Source organism: Trichechus manatus, unplaced genomic scaffold, assembly GCF_000243295.1.
Source record: "Trichechus manatus latirostris isolate Lorelei unplaced genomic scaffold, TriManLat1.0 scaffold00050, whole genome shotgun sequence".
NCBI lineage: Eukaryota > Metazoa > Chordata > Mammalia > Sirenia > Trichechidae > Trichechus > Trichechus manatus.
Window position 1 is genome coordinate 11,363,779 of NW_004443986.1, and position 18,323 is coordinate 11,382,101.

The window sequence follows — 18,323 nt, forward strand, 5'->3', positions numbered from 1 at the left end:
GGATCACAACAGAGGGTTCTGGACAGAGCTGGAGAAGGATGTAGAACAAAATTCTAACACACACAAAAAAGACCAGATTTACTGGCCTAAAGGAGACTGAAGAAACCCTGAGAGTATGGCCCCGAGACACCCTTTCGCTCAGTGGTGAAGTTACCTTCGAGGTTCACTGTTCAGCGTGGGAGTGGACAGCCCAGTAAAACCAAATGAGACTAATGAGGCACAGCAGTCCAGGGACAAGGGCTAGAAGGCAGAAGGGGACAGGAAAGATGGGGATAGGGAACCCATGGTTGAGTAAGGACAGTGTTGATGTGTAGTGAGGTTGTTAACCATTGTCATAGGGCAATGAGAAACTACTTTGTTCTGTAAACCTTCATCTAAAGTGAGAATAGCAACACAATTGGAAGAGCATACTCGATGTCACAGAACTGTGAATGTACAAATTTTTGAAATGGTGTATCTTTGGCTATGTATATTTTCACCAAAAAGAATAAAAGGTTGAGAAGGGAAAGGGTTGACATGTCGTGGGGTTGTTAACCAATGTCATAAAACAATATGTGTACTACTGTTTAATGAGAAACTATTTGTTCTGTAAACCTTCACCTGAAGTACAATTAAAAAAAAAAAAGAAAACAAAACAAAACAAAAAAGTATTTCATTCCCCACAATGTGTCAGCACTTTTTCCATTTCCACCCTGGGTTCCCTGTTTCCTTTAGTCCTGATTTTCTACCCCTTCCTGCCTTCTTATCTTTGCTTTTGGGCAGATATTGCCCTTTCGATCTCCTATAATTAATTGTTCCAAGGAGCACATTCCTCTTGGGTGTTATCTTTTTATCTTACAGGTTTGTCTATTATTTGGCTGGGAGGTGGTTTCCAGGAATGTCTTCAGTTCCAGGTCAGAAGGGTGTCTTATGGCCATAGTCTCAGGGGTTTCTCCAGTCTCTGTCATACCAGTAATTCTGTTTTTTTCTGTGAATTTGATTTTTTGTTCTGCAGTTTGTCTCCTGCTCTGTCTAGGATCCTCTGTTGTGATTCCAGTCAGAGCAGTCGGTAGTGGTTGCTGGGCACCATCTAGTTCTTGTCTTGGGGCCGTGTAGGCTGTGGTTCAAGTTGCTCCCTTGGGTCTTTGATTTTCTTAATTCTCCTTTGCTCTGGGCAGTAAGAGACCAATAGTTGTATCTTAGATGGCTGTTTGCAAGCTTTTAAGACCCCAGACACTACTCACCAAAGTAGGATACAGAACATTGTCTATATGAACTATATTGTGCCAGTTGACATAGACATCCCCTGAGCCTATGGTCCTTTGTCTTCTAGCCTAGGAACGTCGTCCTGTGATGTGTTTGGTTATGTCTAAGAGGTATCCCTAACTGCACCCCTTGTGTGCTCTATATGAGCAGCACCTACAGTCATGTATGTAGAAATACCCACCACCAAACCTGTGTCTGCTGATGAGTGTATTCCCTTGCACCCTCCCACACCTCCTGGCATATCTGCCTACCTGGTTATCCATTCGTAAATTATTATTTATTAATACTTTTGTCACAGGATTGTCTAAGCTATAGGAATTACCCTTTATTCTTGTGTTCCTCTCAGTGTTCTCTCTTGCCTTGGTATGTTGTGCTGACTTCCTCCGTATTATGTGTTACCTTTCCCTTCACCACTATTAACATGTGTCTTCTATCTAATGGGTAATTTTTCCTCCCTTCCCCTCCCATCCCTGTTAACCATCAAAGAATTTTTTTTTTCTGTGTGTAAAACTTTTGTTGTAACTTTATAATAGTGATATCATACAATATTTGTACTTTTGTGATTGACTTATTTCACTCAGTATAATGTCCTCCAAATTCATGTTGTGAGACGTTTTGCAGATTCATCATTATTTTTTATCATTGCATAGTATTCCATTGTGTGTATATACCACTGTTTGTTATTCCATTCATCTGTTGATGGGCACTTAGGTTGTTTCCATCTTTTTGCTATTGTGAATAATGCTGCAATGAACATGGATGTGCATATGTCTATTCATGTCATGGCTCTTATTTCTTTAGGGTATATACCTAGAAGGGGGATTGCTGGATCATATGGTATTTCTATTTCTAGCTTTTTGAGGAAACACCATACCTTTTTCCATAGAAGAATCACCATACCATTTTCTATAGTGGTTGTACCATTTTGCATTCCCACCAACACTGTATAAGAGTTCCAATCTCCCCACAACCTTACTGACATTTGTTATTTTCTGTTTTTCAATTATTACCAGTATTGTTGGGGTGAGATGGTATCTCACTGCAGTTTTGCTTTGCATTTCTCTAATTGCTAACGATCGTGAGCGTTTCTTGATATGTTTGTTAGCCACTTGAATGTCTTTGGTGCAGTGTCTGTTCATATCCTTTGCCCATTTTTTAAACTGGATTGTGTTTGTCTTTTTGTTGTTGAGAAGTTGAAGTTTTTTAATAAATTTTAGAGATTAGTCCCTTGTTGGATATGTCATAGCCAAAATTTTTTCCTGTCAGTAGGTTCTCTTTTGACTCTTTTGAAGAAGTCCTTTGCTGGGCATAAGTGTTTAATTTTTAAGAGGTCCCATTTATCTAGCCCATCTTGTGCTGTGTGTGCATTTTCAGTTATGTTTGGTATTTTATTTATGCCATATATTAGGCGCCCTAGCATTCTAGTTTTTCCTCCATGATCTTTATAGTTTTAGGTTTTATATTTAAGTCTTTGATCCATTTTGAGTTGGTTTTTGTGTATGGGGCTCAGGTATGGATCCTGTTTCGTTATTCTACACATAGACACCCAACTTCGCCAGCACCATTTGTTGAAGAGACTGTCTCTTCCATCATTTAATGGTCTTTGGCCTTTGGTGGATAACTGACCATAGGTGCATGGATTTAGGTCTGGGTTCTCAATTCTGTTCCTTTGGTCTATGTGTCTGTTGTTGTACCAGAACCAGGCTGTTTTGACTACATGGTGATATAGTAGGTTCTGAGATCAGGTTGAGTGAGTCTTCCTACTTTGTTCTTTTTCTTCACTAATGCTTTGTTTATCTGGGGCCTCTTTCCTTTCCATATAAAGTTGGTGATTAGTTTTTACATCTTGGTAAAGAATGCTGTTAGAATTTGGATCATGATTGCATTATATCTGTAGATTGATTTGGGTAGTATTGACATTTTCACAATTTTGGGTATTCCTATCCGTGAGCATGGTATGTTTTTCCATTTATGTAGGTCTTTTTGATTTCTTGCATTAATTTTCTTTGTATAGGTTTTTACATCCCTGGTGGGATTTACTCCTAAGTATTTTATCTTTTGGGGGGCTATTATAAATGGTATTGTTTTCTTGATTTCCTTTTTGAAGTTCTCTTTGTTGCTGTAGAGTAATCCAACTGATTTTTGTATGTTAATCTAATATCCTGCTACTTTACTGAATCCTTCTATTAGTTCCAGTAGCTTTCTAGTGGAATCCTTGAGATTTTCTATGTATAGGATCATATCGTCTGTGAATAAAGATAGTTTTACTTCTTCCTTACCAATTTTTATGCCATTTACTTCCTTTTCTTGCCTTATTGCTCTATCTAGAGCTTCCAGTACACTTGTTCTTGAGATCACAGAGTGGCAGCATAGAAAGAACTTTAGTGATAATCTGTCAATTTGCTGTTGGGGCTGAATGAGATTTACAGAGGATAAATGATCTACCCAAGGTCTCCCCGTTAACTAGGATTAGGTTGCCCAAGTCCCATTTCAGCATTCTTTCCTGTCCACTGGGCTGCTGGTGTCAGCTTCAAACACCCAAGTAAACCTCAGGAACTAAGATTAAAGAATAAGTGCTTAAAAGTGGAAGGGAAAGAGGTGCTGGGATCACAATGTTTGCACCTCATTCTGTAGCAAAGGATCTGGATTTGGAAACAAACCATGTGTGAGCTCATATCCCCATACTGCTACTAAGGAAGTGTGAAAGTTTGGTCAGATTCCTTAACTTCTGATCCTCAGTGAATGCTTCCATTCAACGGGGACTGCTCATTTTAGAGGACTGTTGTGAGCTTCTGTAGTGAGATTGCAAAAATGTAACTCACACTAAACCTCAGAAGTGAGACAAAATATAATTCTTTTGTCTTGTTAATAACTGATCTGGTCTTCCTCACAAGCCTGCTGGCTAGCTAGAAAAAAAAAAAACAAAAAACTAAAGGCCCAATTTTGTTTAAAACTTAGTCTAATCTGCTAGGTTAGACAGTCTGTTCTGGTAATGCTGTCACATATGGAGAGATGATCAATCTCTCAGATTCCTTAGGCTTTGGCTTCACTTTCACTAAGATTGTGTTTTGATGTATGGGGCTGGGTGGGTGGAGACGGTGGCTTATGTGCTCTTGCGGCAGAGAGGAAGGGAAGGGTTGGGTCCTTGGGTGTGATTTCTTTGGCCCCCTCTGAGCCACTTGACCACCTGCCCTTCTGGCCATTCCCTTTACTCCCCCTTCTTTGTCTTACTTCTCCAGGCCTGAAAAACTTCCTGCTTCCAGACCCAGGAAACACCAAATATTGTGACACATCAAGAATTTCCTCTTTATGAAACAGTGTCGTGGTTTAATTAGCATCGAGAGAAACCATGAGTCATGCCTGATTCCTCCACTCTCCCCCACCACATACATCCTCCAACGCTGTCTCTGAGGCCATCCCTTCTCTCAGTCCACACACCCCAGTAGTTGAGCCCTGTTACTCTCCCTGTTCAGCCCCCACTCGTCTTGTTACAGAGCCTTCTTACCACATGTGATTGTTCCCACTGCCTGCAAGCTCTTTTGAAAGTGGTGCCACAGAGGAAGGAGGTGACATGGCCCTCACCTTTGAAGACCTTCAAATTTAAAAGACAATACAAAGGCAATGTACAAAATTTCAATGCAAAGAAACACATAATTGTTACCAATACCTCACTGTTGAAGTCTGAGAACAATAGGCAAATTAGAAGGTGGTGCCACAGGTCAGTGGTGATCAAATGCTGGTCAACTGACTGTGTACGGACAGATCTGAACCAAATAAGAAAACTGTGTGTGTGTGTATGTATGTGTGTAAAATTGGCCCCAGGATATCAGCAAAGTTTGAGATTCACTGCTTAAGCTAATACATCTTTCCCTGTCTAGTGTTCGGTTTAGATAATGGCAGTTAATCCAGAAGACAGCCTGTCCTTAGCTCATTAAAAACATTTCAACAATTATATTACTGAGAACCAAAGAGTTTTTAAAAATTCACCGTTGATAAAATAAATGGAAGTCAAAATAATCTAACAAATTCTCTCCCTTCCAAAAAATTGGCTTTTAAGCCTATTTACATTTTGAAAATCCTCTAAAGCTCATACATTAACTATTCAGGTGAATATCAGGTCCAAGTGCTTGTTTTTCTGTTAATGCCCCCAGCTTCCAGGAGCTGAGCTCTAAGAACTGCATCACCCTGGCTCCCATGCTCTCTTGGGCTCAGCCACTAGGCGGCACTGCTAGGAGCGTGGAGGCCAGAGGAGACAGACGCTGGGATAGTTTTTCCTTACTCTAGTGTGAATCCCTGATGGACATTAACTTCATAATGCTAATATTTGATTAGTATGACTAGAAAATAACAAGACCTGGAACTTATACCTCCAAATTTTATTGCCTTCTCAAAGTCTACACCTCAGAATGCTTTATACCTATTCCAGTGATAGCTGACATGTTAAAATGCTAAGATTTCCTTTTTATGTCCACAACACATTACTTTGAATAATACCAGAAAATTATTCCAACATCCTTTGATGGCAGATTCCATTCAGTTCAACAGGCTATTACCATTTAAGAAAATCAGCAATCATTTCATACTGTGTTCATATGCGAATTTCACTAATTGTCCTCAAAATGCCTTTTATAGCTTTTTTTTTTAACACCAGGATTCAGTCAAGGTTTATGCACTGCTTTTGGTTGCCTCTTTGTGTTTTTAGGGATGCAGAGATGTGACTTTACGTGTGTAACTCCGTGACTGAGCACATTGTGTAACATCACATACGTATCACTTGAATCAAATGGAAGTTTAGTGAAGGCTAAAATTATCCCTGGCATTGCCAAGGACAGTACTTAGGCATGGGAGGAGATGATTCAGTCATTCACGTTACTGTTGTGTGTTGTTGAGTCGGTTCCGACACATAACGCCCTTAGATGACAGAGTCGAATAAGGACCGTTAAACTGGTGTGAGTAGTCGGTGTTTTCCTTTTTCATGTTACAGCACACACAGAAACAATAATGATATTTCCATAGCATAATGGGGTAGATGGAGGAGTTGGGGACCTGTCTGGGGCTCCAGCTGCCTCAGGCCCCGTTCTGAGGGTGGGGGACCTACCTTTGCAGTGTGCTTCGGAAATGCTGGGACCAAAAATATGGCACCTCTATGGTTTCCAAGTTTCTTATGTCCCAGAGTGTCTTATCTTCAACCCCCATCACTTTAGGTGGCCTGATGGTGCAGTGGCTAAGAACCTGGCTGCTAACTAAAAAAGTCAGCAATTCCAATCCATCAGCCACTCCTTGGAAACCCTACGGGGCATTTCTACTCTGTCTTAAACAGGGTTGCTATGAGTCAGAATCGACTCGACAGCAATGGGTTTGGTTTTGGTTTGGTTGGTGTGTTTCTCCCTTGAAAGCATTTAGGCAAGAGTCTCCCCGCTCTGTCCCCTCTCAGCAGCCACATATCCCCATTAACCTGGAAAGACAAAGACAAAGGTAGCCTTTTCCCATTTTATTTATTCACAGTCAACTAGCTACATGGGTGGGGGTTAGTAAGAGCTTTTTTGGGAGGCATAGGAGTATGGGTGTAAAGGTGGGATTTAAACCAAAATCATTTTACAAACAGTTAAACGGAAGATTTACAAATAGCCATTAAAAAAAAGACAGTAGCCTCTGAGGGTAATAGAGGAGTAAAATCAGTTAGCAACTTCTGATCATTGCACTCCCCCAAACCAAAGTCTCCAAAAATGGTTCGCATTTTAGGCTGCCATCATTTGCAGATACTTCTGTGATACGTATTTCCAATGCAGAAAAACAAACATTAACGCCAAGTAACAGACTGATACAATGCCGAGGAAAATGAAGCACATGAAAATAGCCATCATCTTGTAGCAAAAATAGATTTGTGGAGATGTTAATATCAAAATTAAAGACATTCAAATAAATTACGCTGATACATTGGAACTATCCATTCTAAGATGGTAAGAACAACTTCTTATTGCTCCTACTCATGACTAAAAGGTCTGAGGAAATTCTATGATAGCTGGAAGGCATAATATACTTGTAGTACATGTAGTAGGCCTACATCAAAGCTCAACAGCTAAACTAAGACTTTATTATTTTTCTCTTAGGATGGACATCTTTAATAGCAGAACAAGACCACTCATCACAAATCTGGCAAATGCAGATGAAGGAGAATCCTTGAAGCCCAAGCAAATGATTTCTTGGAAGTAATTCAAAGCAGAATATGAGAAAAGCAGCCGTCCAAATGAAGTAAACATTAAAAAAAAAATTAGTTTTTATATATATTTTTTCTTCCCCAGAGAGTCCCACAGGAAGCTCATGAAGACAGTGGGGCCGTGGGGCATTCTAGGAACTTGATGGCTAACTGGACTGTTGTCCTAAAATGAACTCTGTCTGTTTAGTTAGTACAGAATCAGCCTGGGTTCTGGGGTGAACTGCCTGGGGAGGCTGCACTGAGACCTAAGAACACATTTGACTCAGGAGAGTGACCAGCCTTAAGTTGCTTTGGAGTCCCTGGGTGGTACAAGTGGTTAATGTGCTTGGCTACTAATGGAAAGGTTAGAGGTTCAAGTCTACTCAGAGATGCCTTGGAACACATGCCTGGTGATCTGCTTTTGAAAAACATCAGCCAACAAAAACCCTATGGAGCACAGTTCTACTCTGACACACAGGAGGCCACCATGAGTTGGAGCTGACTTGACAGCAACCGGTAGGTTGCTTTGGGGCCTAGGAGGGAGCTGGCTGCCCCACTTGCTACACTGGAGAGTGCTGACTTGTTTCTAAATGGCTTTCCTGCAGTTTGGAGAGAACGCCCGAAGTGCCACGTTGTTGACTGCAAAAAATCCCTTTCCCAGAATATCTGTAGTTCACGATTAATTTGGTTAGAAATAATTAGGAATAAAGTGGAGGTAAAAACACGTATCTCTCTAATGGTGCAGTGATTGGCATTATTTAATCGGGAGATTCAAAGTCCAGAAAATTAAGTTCTACCTCAGTTCTTCCCAAACAGTGCCATGTTTCTGTTTTCTTCACCATAAAAACAGAGAATGTCCTTGTGATATAAATTAGATGAAAAGGTGCTATTGAAAATAGGGACAGAAGGGGGGAAAAAAAGCCATATCCCCCTCAAGCTACTTTCAAGAATATAATAGCAGGATATACCACCGAGCTGTTTAAATGTCAGAAAAGCCCTTTATAGATGTTATATAGACTAGCAGGGTTTTAGATCTGCATATAGTTCTGTATCCTATTCTAATGCACAACTCCTCCCCCTTCTTAACTAAAATGACTACAGAGGAGATATTTGGTCCAGTTATCTGACTCCAAAATAAAGCATTAGCGCAACTGAAATAATAGCATGGAGACAAAGAATTTCCAAGTACTGCATGACAAAGCTATATCCATTCAGGCTGTGGGTTCTGTTGTTGTTGTCTTTTTTGAGCCAGCCTCTGCAGCAGGCCTATTTAACAGCCAATATTACTAAAAGTCTACATTTACCATCACGTCGTGAAAACTATATTTGTTTTCCCCTCGAGTACCCTTAAATCTACAGGCAGCTTCCTCGTGTCTGCGAGCAGAATTTGGATAGATGCTTTAAAAGAAAAGAACAAAGAATATGACAAAGAATGAGACTGTGTCATTCAACTGCTTAGAAATGGAAATGATACGCACATTGTGTTCCTTCTGATGTCTAGATAAAATGGAATAAATGAATCTGTACTTAATCAGTCATTTAACGTTCTAAGATGCCAGTCACTTGCAGATTCTAAAGGGCTACTGATCTACTTTAAATGACTCTCCATTTTGAAAATGTGATACTGTCCGACTGGTTCTCCAGGGCGACACTGGAAAATTATGCATTCTTTTTCTGCTATTTATTCTCCTCTTCATTCACAGCATCACACATACACTGAGATTCTTTACATATCTAAAAATAATTTTTCTGGAGAAATCTTCTAACCACATCATTATACTTTATATTCCATAGCACTGTTACTGACATGAGAGTAGAAGGCTTGAAAATTGGGCTTTGGTTTTAATGTAGTCTGGAAGCGAACTGATAACACAATTCAACTAGTGCACAAAGTATATTATTGTAATTTGAAACAACACATTTAAAAAGACAAAATTTCCCCTTTCAGTAGCATTAATCCCTACTATTTGAGACTGCTGCAAAACTCACAATAGAGTGATATGAATAAGTGTAGGACAGGGTAAGAAGACACTGAGACACTTAGAGCTTTATCAGAACACAAACAGTACAAAGGAAGAACATGAATTCTCTATGTTAGTCTATAAGGCAGATGGTCAAACTTTTCATACAAGATCTAAAATATGGTGCTTATTCAGAGGTAGAAAATACCAAAACAGTATTTAAGAAAAACACCTTCAGTTCTTTAATACAATCAGTTATTTCACTACCCTTTCAGAAAGTCAAATTGCTCGTGGAATGCACTGTATGTTTCACAGTAAACTGGGACACTCCACACTCAACAGAGATGTGACCTAACAGTGGCGAGAGCAAGGGTAGGGCAGGAAGCAGGAAATAGTTTCTTAACTTGTCAAGGATTCAGCTCTCACTAAAGAGCACTCTCCTCTCCGGGATGTCATTGCAGCATTGAATTAATGGGGCAACAGGGTACGCTTTTGCACATAAGGCAACAAACTATGAGCGCAAATGCCTCCTCTTTCAGAAGGTGCTATATCCACTTTCTATAAAAATATAAGTTCCACTAATCCTATACCATCCCTCAACCACAAAATGCAAATAGAAGGATTTTCAGATTCCAGCACCAGCAGAATTGTTCTGTATGAGCAATTCAAGAGCTGTCTGAGGCAAAAAGATATCTGAGCCACCAAATTAAACTTGGGTAGCTTACGCATGGGTGAGTAACCCTGGGTTTTTTCTGATTTCTTAATGCACCTGGGAGAGATTGATGTTCTTGTTTTTTTCCCTCCAACATAATTCTATAAGGCATAACTTTCATTTGAATTTTCCCTAACCTTTGGAAAATTAGTGTTAAAGCTTCTTTTTTAACCCACACTTTAACATTCAATCTTTCATTTTTATTAAATAGTTCATATATAAAAAGAAATATCAAGGTGTTCTACATTCATATAAACAATCATGATAACATTTGGAATTGTAAAGAAACCCACTGAAGAAAATATATACTTAAATACAACGATAAGCACAGTTGATCATTCTAGATAATATCTTTTAAATATATAGACAGGTTGGTGCTGCTTCAGAATGCAAACACAAGAGAAGTACACTGACATATCTTTTTTCTTCTTTCCTTTTTCACCACAAGACAGGATGGTCCAGTTTGGAAAAACCAAGATCTTTTCTAAGTTCCAAATAGGTGCCGTTGCTCACCCAAGAATCATCATCAGATTTCCTGTCAAACAAACAATTTCTTGAAAATATTCTCATATTCTCTTTCCTTCCCTTTTTTCCTCCCGCCTCTTTATTCCCTCCTCCCCTAGACCATCATTCTCACGTGTGTTCAATGTCCCTGATAGTCCAGTATTGGAACAGTGAGGGAACTGGAAGCCAGGAAACTATTTTTGTTACTTCTAGCTTTAACTTTTCAAACATAAAAAACAAAACCGTTGCAATGAATCAATTCTGACAAATGGCGATCCCATTTGTGTGTCATAGTAGAACTGTGCCCCACAGGGTTTTCAATGGCTGATTTTTTGGAAGTAGAGCACCAGGCCCTTCTTCCAACGTGCCTCTGGGTGGACTCAAACCTCCAACCTTCCAGTTAGCAGTCGAGTGCAGTAATCGTTTGCACTACCCAGGCCTCCTTTCAAAGATAGAGACTATGAAAAGTGGTGCTTCGGACAGAAGCATGAGAGTGGAATGGGGAAGAGTTTGTTGTATGTAAATCATGGCTGGGATGATAGTCACCACCTTGGGTATGACTGTGCAGCTACAAATCAACTAGGTCATTCCATACGAAGTGATAAGTTAACATAAAAAAGGGAATTGGAAGCCATAACAGTCTGGAGAGAATAGCTTTGGTTCACTATTCTTTGAATAGATAATATATTACATAGATCAAAATCTAAAATGTACAAAACAATATGTGGTTAAAAGTTTTCTTCCTGCTCCTCTCTCCCAGCCTCCCAGTTCTTCTCCTCAGAGGCCATGATGTTATCAACTCTGTTTTTTCAGAGAAATTTAATGCACATGTGTACACACACACTCTATCCCTCTCCCATTTTTCACACAATGGTAGGACATACAGTGTTCTACCCTTTGATTTTTTCACATGATAATATATATTGAAATCTTTTCCCATGAGTACAATAAGGCAAGGGTCAGCAAACTACGGCCAATGGGCCAAATCCAGCCTTCTGCCTATTTTTATAATAATGTTTTATTGGAAGACAGCCATAACAATCAGCCATTGAAAACACTGTGGATGTTTTCATGCCGAACGATGGGGCTGAGTCATTGCTACAGAGACCTTATGGCCTATAAAGCCAAAAATATTTACTATGTGACCCTTTAGAGGAAAAATTTGGTGCCCCCAGAAAGAAGAGATTCTTCATTTTCTTTTTAAACAGTTGCTATGATATTCCAGTGTATGGATGGGCCACACAATCTAGCCAACACGTAGTCTACTGATGGGCATTTAGGTTGTTTTCAACCTTTAACTATTATTAACAAAGCATATATTATTTTCTAAGTGTGTGAGTATAGTTTTTACATTAAAAATTCCTGTTAAGTACAATTGCTGGGTCAAAGAGTGTGTGCATTTGTAATTTTGAGCTTTATTGCTAAAATGCCTTCATGTAAGTTTTATAATATAGCACTTTCTAACAACAACAGTGGAAAGTGTCTGTTTTCCCACACTCTTAGGAACATAGACTTTTATCACACTTTTTCACCTATTTCAATAAAGGGATCTGCTTAAAATGAACCAATCTGCATAACAGACACTTCTCTATACATCCAAACCAAATCAATTGCCATTGAGTTGATTCAAACTCATGGCGACCCCATGTGTTACAGAGTAGAACTGCGTTCCATAGGGTTTACAAGGCTGTGACTTTTCAGAAGTAGATCGCCAGGTCTTTCTTGCAAGGCACCACTGGGTGGATTTGAACCACCAACTTTTCGGTTAGTACTCGAGTGCTTAACCGTTTGTGTCACCCAGAGAACTCACTATACAGCAAAGAGGCCCTATTCTGCCCAAGCTGCAGACTCCGCTTGAAATCTCCAGTGATGTTTTTACTGTTTCTCAGTGTTAATGGTAAGTGGTAACACTCAGTAAGTGTTAATGATAACATCCAAGTCCCCAAGTCCCAAGCAGGACTGTTACTGCTGAACAACTCTTGGTTTTTCTCCAATTTTTTTATTTTCCTGCTCAAATAACACTATGATAATTTTATAATCCAAAGGAAGTAGAGTCAGGGCCACCTCAGCTGCAATTTTTATATGGTTGGGATCAGAGCCTATGCATAAATTTTATATTTTGTATATAAATGTTAATTCATTTCCCATAGCGCTCCAAAGACGTTGTGAGGTCATTTTTGATGCTTTCACATTAGATTGAGTTCATGTATCTCCTTAACTAGTCCTTGAGACAGTTTGGTTACTCACAATTTTTAATGATCCTAAAAAATACTGTAACGAACATCTTTATAAATGTAGATTTTCCTTTTTTAAAAATGAAACTAATTGATATATGAAATAAAAAAATAAAAAAAAGAACTGACCTGCTTAAGGGTATATGTATGTACCTATCAATTGATCAGTTTGTTAATCTATCTCTGGCCTTTCTCAAAAAAGAATTTAAGGTGTCTATATTATTTTTTTAATGTATAAACAACATTATAAATGTTTTAAGAGGAGACTCTGGCCAGTTGATCTTCAATCTGCTCATATTCTGAGTTTGTGGAAACCATCAGAAGGGATTTGACATAGTGCACAACAACGCTATGGAAAAGAGTATTATATTTTGGAATAAAACATTCATTGTTACTGTTTTGCTGTTTGGAATGCATATTTTGTTATTGATGATGTTGCCCATTAAACCAAAACAAAACCAAATCTAAAAAGAACAGCAGTTGCCTTGAAAGCAAGACTGGGATAGAAGGGGTAGGGCAGGAGCTTGCTGCTTTTCTACATGTGCCTGCTTTCATTTTGATTTTTAAAAAATGAACAAACAAAAAACTAAAGTTGTATAGAGCTCTGGCCTCGTAGTCAGGAGAGCTAGGCCCTAGTCCAGAACATTCCAATGAGTCCTTCAATATATCACCTACATTCCTGGGCCTTCCTTTCTTATCAGTGAAAATAAAAAGCGAAGGGTTGGATGATCTCTGATGCACCTCCTAAATCTTTCAGTCTGTTTTTTAACAAGACCTTCTTGGCAAGTTATTTTAAAATAATTGTAAAGTTTCAAATCCAAGCTAAGGTGTAATGGAGCTTTTGCAATTCAAGAATTAGACTATTTGGAATTTCCATTTTGGTAACTAATGGAGTGATTGTTAATTATCTCTGTCACTGTGTACAATATGTCTACATGGGTAACCGAGCCTGGATACACATTTAATAAGCTGGCTTGGGAATTGGAGGCCTGGTTCAGGCAGTCTCTCCTTGCTTCTTCCAAAAAAGAAGACACTATGCCTGCCAGTGAAGAACACCGAGAAGGGCGAGCCCAAAGGCAAATGCCCTTAGAGATTCAGCTCCCAGAACAGATGAGAGGTTTCACCACTTTGAAGCAGGAAATATACTGAGAACGCTCTCATCCAGGGTGGGGACCCTCCTGTTCACTCTCTTCACACTAGAACATCAAGTGTGGTCAGTACCTATCAGCCAATGACCCACATGGTCCACGCACACACCTGAAAAATCGAGGTTGGTGTTCCAAGTTATTTTCTTCCAACACCCGCCGCCTTTCTCTCTGCAGCTGTTCAATCCTCTGCTTTTGTATTTCAGCTTCTTCTAAGTTCCCTTCTTCTAGAAACCTGAAGCGTTGAGGAAAAAATAAACGAATTTTAATCCCAAGAAAATAGAATAAAAATTACTACTAAACTTGCACGCATCTAACACTAGATTCTCAAAACGCTTTCTCATACATAAGAACCCTCTCCCAAGCCTTAAAACAGTATTTCAAGGTAGTTAGGAAAGATATCATCTTTTTCAATTGGTGATATATTCACATGGTTCAAAAATTATTTATCTATAAGAAGGAATCTGGGGTAAAGTTTCTCCTCCACTCCTGTCTCTAATTCCCCTTGTTTTCCCTCCATCCTACCCACATTCACCCTCCCACCTCAGGTAACCCATTCTGATCGGTTTCACGTACATTCTCCTAAATTCTTTCCGCATATAAGCCAACGTTCATAGAGATTTTTACACATTCCTTTTTAAAAAATAAATGGTAGCATGGTATATATACTGCTTATTCCTTGTGTTTTTTATTTTACTTTTGACTTAACAATATCTTGGATTTCCATATCAGTACACAGACATCTTCATCTTTTTAAATAGCTGCATAATATTCCATTGTGTGAATGTATCTTATTTAAATAATTCTCTGCTGACAGACATTTGGGTTGTTCCCCAATTTTTTATGTTATTTTTTTTGTTCCTAAATTTTTAATGTTACAATTAATGCTGCGATAAATGGCCTTGTATATCTGCTATTTTGCACATGGGTAAGCGTATCTGAAGGATAAATTTCTAGAAGTGGGATTGCTGGGTTAAAGGGTATGAGAATTTGTAATCTGAATATTACCAAACTGCCCTTTATGGGGGGTTATAGCAATTTATATTCCCCCCAGCAATGCTATGAAAGTGTCTGATTCTCCCACAGCCTGAGCAGAGTATGCCAAATTTTTGCCAATCTGGTAAGTTTAAAAATGGTTTATCAATGTGGTTTTAAAAATTTTTTCATATGTTTAAGGGCCATCTGTATTTCCTTTTTCCTGAAATGTCTGTCCTTTTTCCTATGTCTTTTTTTCTATGGGTTGATCTAATTCTTCTTGATTTCTAGAACCAATTCACAGTATGAGTGGCAAATATATTTTCTCAGCCTGCTATTTGTCTTTTGATTTTGGTTATCTATTTTTATTTATTTTGCCCTGAACAATGATTTTTTTTTTTTAAATAAAGCCGATGTTATCAATCTTTTCTTCTTTGGTTTTTGAGTCTTAATTAGAAAGTAGGCAGGGGAGAGAAAATTGTTTCTTTTTTTACCAAATAGAAAACTAACACTGAGGAAGATGTAAAGACTCCTCATATGTCACACAGTGTGTTAGCAGCAAATCTAGGATCAGAAGTTAGATCTCGGCGTACCAAAATGCTTCAAATTCGGGGGTGGGGGAGACTACGGATGCTTCTCACTCTTTCAAATAGACGATAAGAAGGTAAGTCATTATTTTATGCAGTAAAACTAAAAATAAATGCTTTTTTGGTATTTCAGCAGAAATGGGGCTCTACAATGAATAAAGGCCATGCAACACAAAGACCTAGGGTGGGCTCCATTTCTTCCCCATCACCATTACTTGAAGGTTCTCTATAGTTAGACCTGATGACATCATCTACCTCTCTCAGACTCCTCTGGTGGCCTGGGGCCTGTTAACAAGAGTTTTTGTAAAGAGTTTACATTTTTGGAGAGAAAGGCCTTAAAACAAATCCTTACCTTTGGTCTGGTCTAAATCGAGTGTCAGTAGGTGGTAATAAAGACTTTGACAATGGATCCACTTCGTTTAATTCTAGTGCAAACTGTGTGAAGCCATAATATTGCTCATAGCCTTTAGGTATGGGATCTAAAAGAAAAATAAATTATTCATCCCTACCTTGAATTTTGTTTATTTTACATTTTAATTTCTTCATTTTTTCCAACTCTGGCCAACTATAATTCCCCCCCCCCCCATCTCAGCTCTGAACGGTTCTAATTCTATTAAAATATTCTGGCTAAGCAAATAGGTGTTGAATATTTCCTTATAAATTTTCTTCTCTAGAAATTTTTTTTCTATCTACAGGGATAAGGCCTCCTTTGTCTGGGACATATATCAAATTTATACAATGCTGTGAATTTTTGTACTATACTGTTTATGCTATAAAAACAACTTATTAAAATAAACTTGTTAAAAAAGCTCTGGGTCTGTTCTCCTCAACAAACAAGAATCTCTCTGTAGAGAATCTATTTTTCATTTGAGGGGTGTCAAAGTCTCCTAAAATTCTAGCTAGCACCTAAAACAGTGCTGAAGGCATAGCAGGGTGGTCAATAAATGTGAATTCTCTCCTTCCATTCCTGTCCTCCTCTTCAGCAACTCTTGCCCCCACCCCACCCCAATCTTACAAATTAAAGTTCAGAACCATTAGGAGTATTGCCTATCTTGAATTCTATATAAAGATAATATAATTACATATTGGATAAATTCAATCTAGTCAAATAAAATCCACAATAGCTCTCTCGCTATTCACACATACAAATATAAATGCTTTCTTTGAACTTTTCTGTAGATCCATTTTTTTTTTTTTGAAGATTCATAAGTTCTTCTTTAACTAGTCTTGATTTTCTTACATCTTAAGCATGAATGTAATAGAAAAGCTTCCTATTGTGCCTTTAAAAATGAATTCCTGCCCCCACATCAGCAACTACCAGACAGTGAGATTCGGTAGACCAAATAACAGACTTCCAAAGACACCCACGTCCTAATCCCTGGAACCTGTGAATATATTACCTTACATGGCAAAAGGGACTCTGCCAACGTGATTAGGTTAAGGATCTTGAGATGGGGAGGGTTTCCTGGATTACTCAGGCGGGTCCAATGTAATCACAAGGGTCTTTATAAGAGGAAGGCAGGAGGGTCTGAGTCAGAAAGACAGAGTGGAAGATGCTATTCTATTGGCTTTGAAGATGGAGGAAGAGGCTATGAGCCAAGGAATCCTGGTAGCCTCTAGAAGCTAGAAAAGGGAAAAGAATGGATTCTCCCCTAGAGCCTCCAGAAGGAATACAGTCCTGCCAACATCTTGAGTTTAGGGCTTCTGACCTCCAGAACTGTAAGATAATACATTAGTATTGTTTTAAGCCATTACGTTTGTGGTAATTTGTTACAGCAGCATAGGAAAATAATACACGAAGACAGTGGTTTTTCTAGAAGATGGGCCAGAAATGCTCATGGCCAATGCATAGACATAAAGTCAATGAAACAGAATAACAACCACTTACACAGCATTCCTTCATCCAGGCACTACTTTAAAACTCCAGAGAAGATGGTAGTTCTCATCTGTAATATACAGTTTAAACAAAGGACAGGGTGTATGTCTTGGTTACCTAGTGCTGCCATAAAACAAGATACCTCAAGTGGGTGGATTTAAAGAACAGAAATTTATTTTCTCACAGTTCTGGGGGCTGAAAGTCCAAATTAGGGTCTCGGCCATGTTAATTCCTTCCTTGTCGGTAGTCCTGGGCATTCCTTGGTTACTTCGCTTGTAGATGATCCTCATGTGACCTCTGTCTTCCCCATGTGTGACTGTCTCTGTGTCTAATCCGCTCTTTTGATAACTCAGAAATGATTAGATTTAGAACACACCCTACTTGGGCATGATCTAATTAACATAACAAAAACCCTTTTTCCAAACCAGATTATATCCACAAGTATAGGGGTTAGAATTCCAACTTATATTTTGGGTGGGGGACACAATTAAATCCATAACAGTGTATCTCACTTGTAAAATCTCACATGTGTCTCTGAACCTAGGAAGAAGGCCGCTACTGCTAACTCATTCTAGCTTCACGGCCACCTCTGTGAGGATGATGGAAGATGTGGTTGGTATACATTGAAAGAAACATTGCTGGTTGCCTACTCTACAGCCATGTTCCTTTCTAACTTGCTAGTGGGACACTGTTTCTACTTAGGTAGCATTGTGCTTTCCCCAAAGGATGAATCTAGGCCAGTCTGAATCTCCCCATGCCCACCCTCTTGCCAGTGACTGGTTCAGGGATGGGTTGAATCCAGTTCAGGCTAGTAAGATGTAAAGACATATTTGCTGGGGGCTTCTGGAAAATATTTCATTCCTGCAAAAAGAGGCAGGAGAGAAGAAA

The 18,323-nt window shown here is 38.9% G+C and overlaps 1 protein-coding gene across 8 annotated transcripts in view; it reads right to left on the reverse strand.

Annotated features, from left to right (window-relative positions):
• Nucleotides 1-7,831: 7,831 nt before the first annotated feature.
• Nucleotides 7,832-18,323, reverse strand: part of OSBPL3 (oxysterol binding protein like 3) — a 210,021-nt gene continuing 199,529 nt past the window's right edge. For 6 of the 8 annotated variants that reach the window (XM_004377467.2, XM_004377465.2, XM_023732341.1 and 3 more), the window contains 3 exons: nucleotides 15,912-16,038; nucleotides 14,110-14,232; nucleotides 7,832-10,649 (listed from right to left, as the gene is read on the reverse strand). In XM_004377467.2, coding sequence (XP_004377524.1) covers nucleotides 10,553-10,649; nucleotides 14,110-14,232; nucleotides 15,912-16,038 — 347 coding nt within the window. In that variant the 3' untranslated portion in view covers nucleotides 7,832-10,552. Of the gene's footprint in view, nucleotides 10,650-14,109; nucleotides 14,233-15,909; nucleotides 16,039-18,323 lie in introns of those variants that run through there. The other 2 variants (XM_004377464.2, XM_023732343.1) reach the window with 2 other exon arrangements.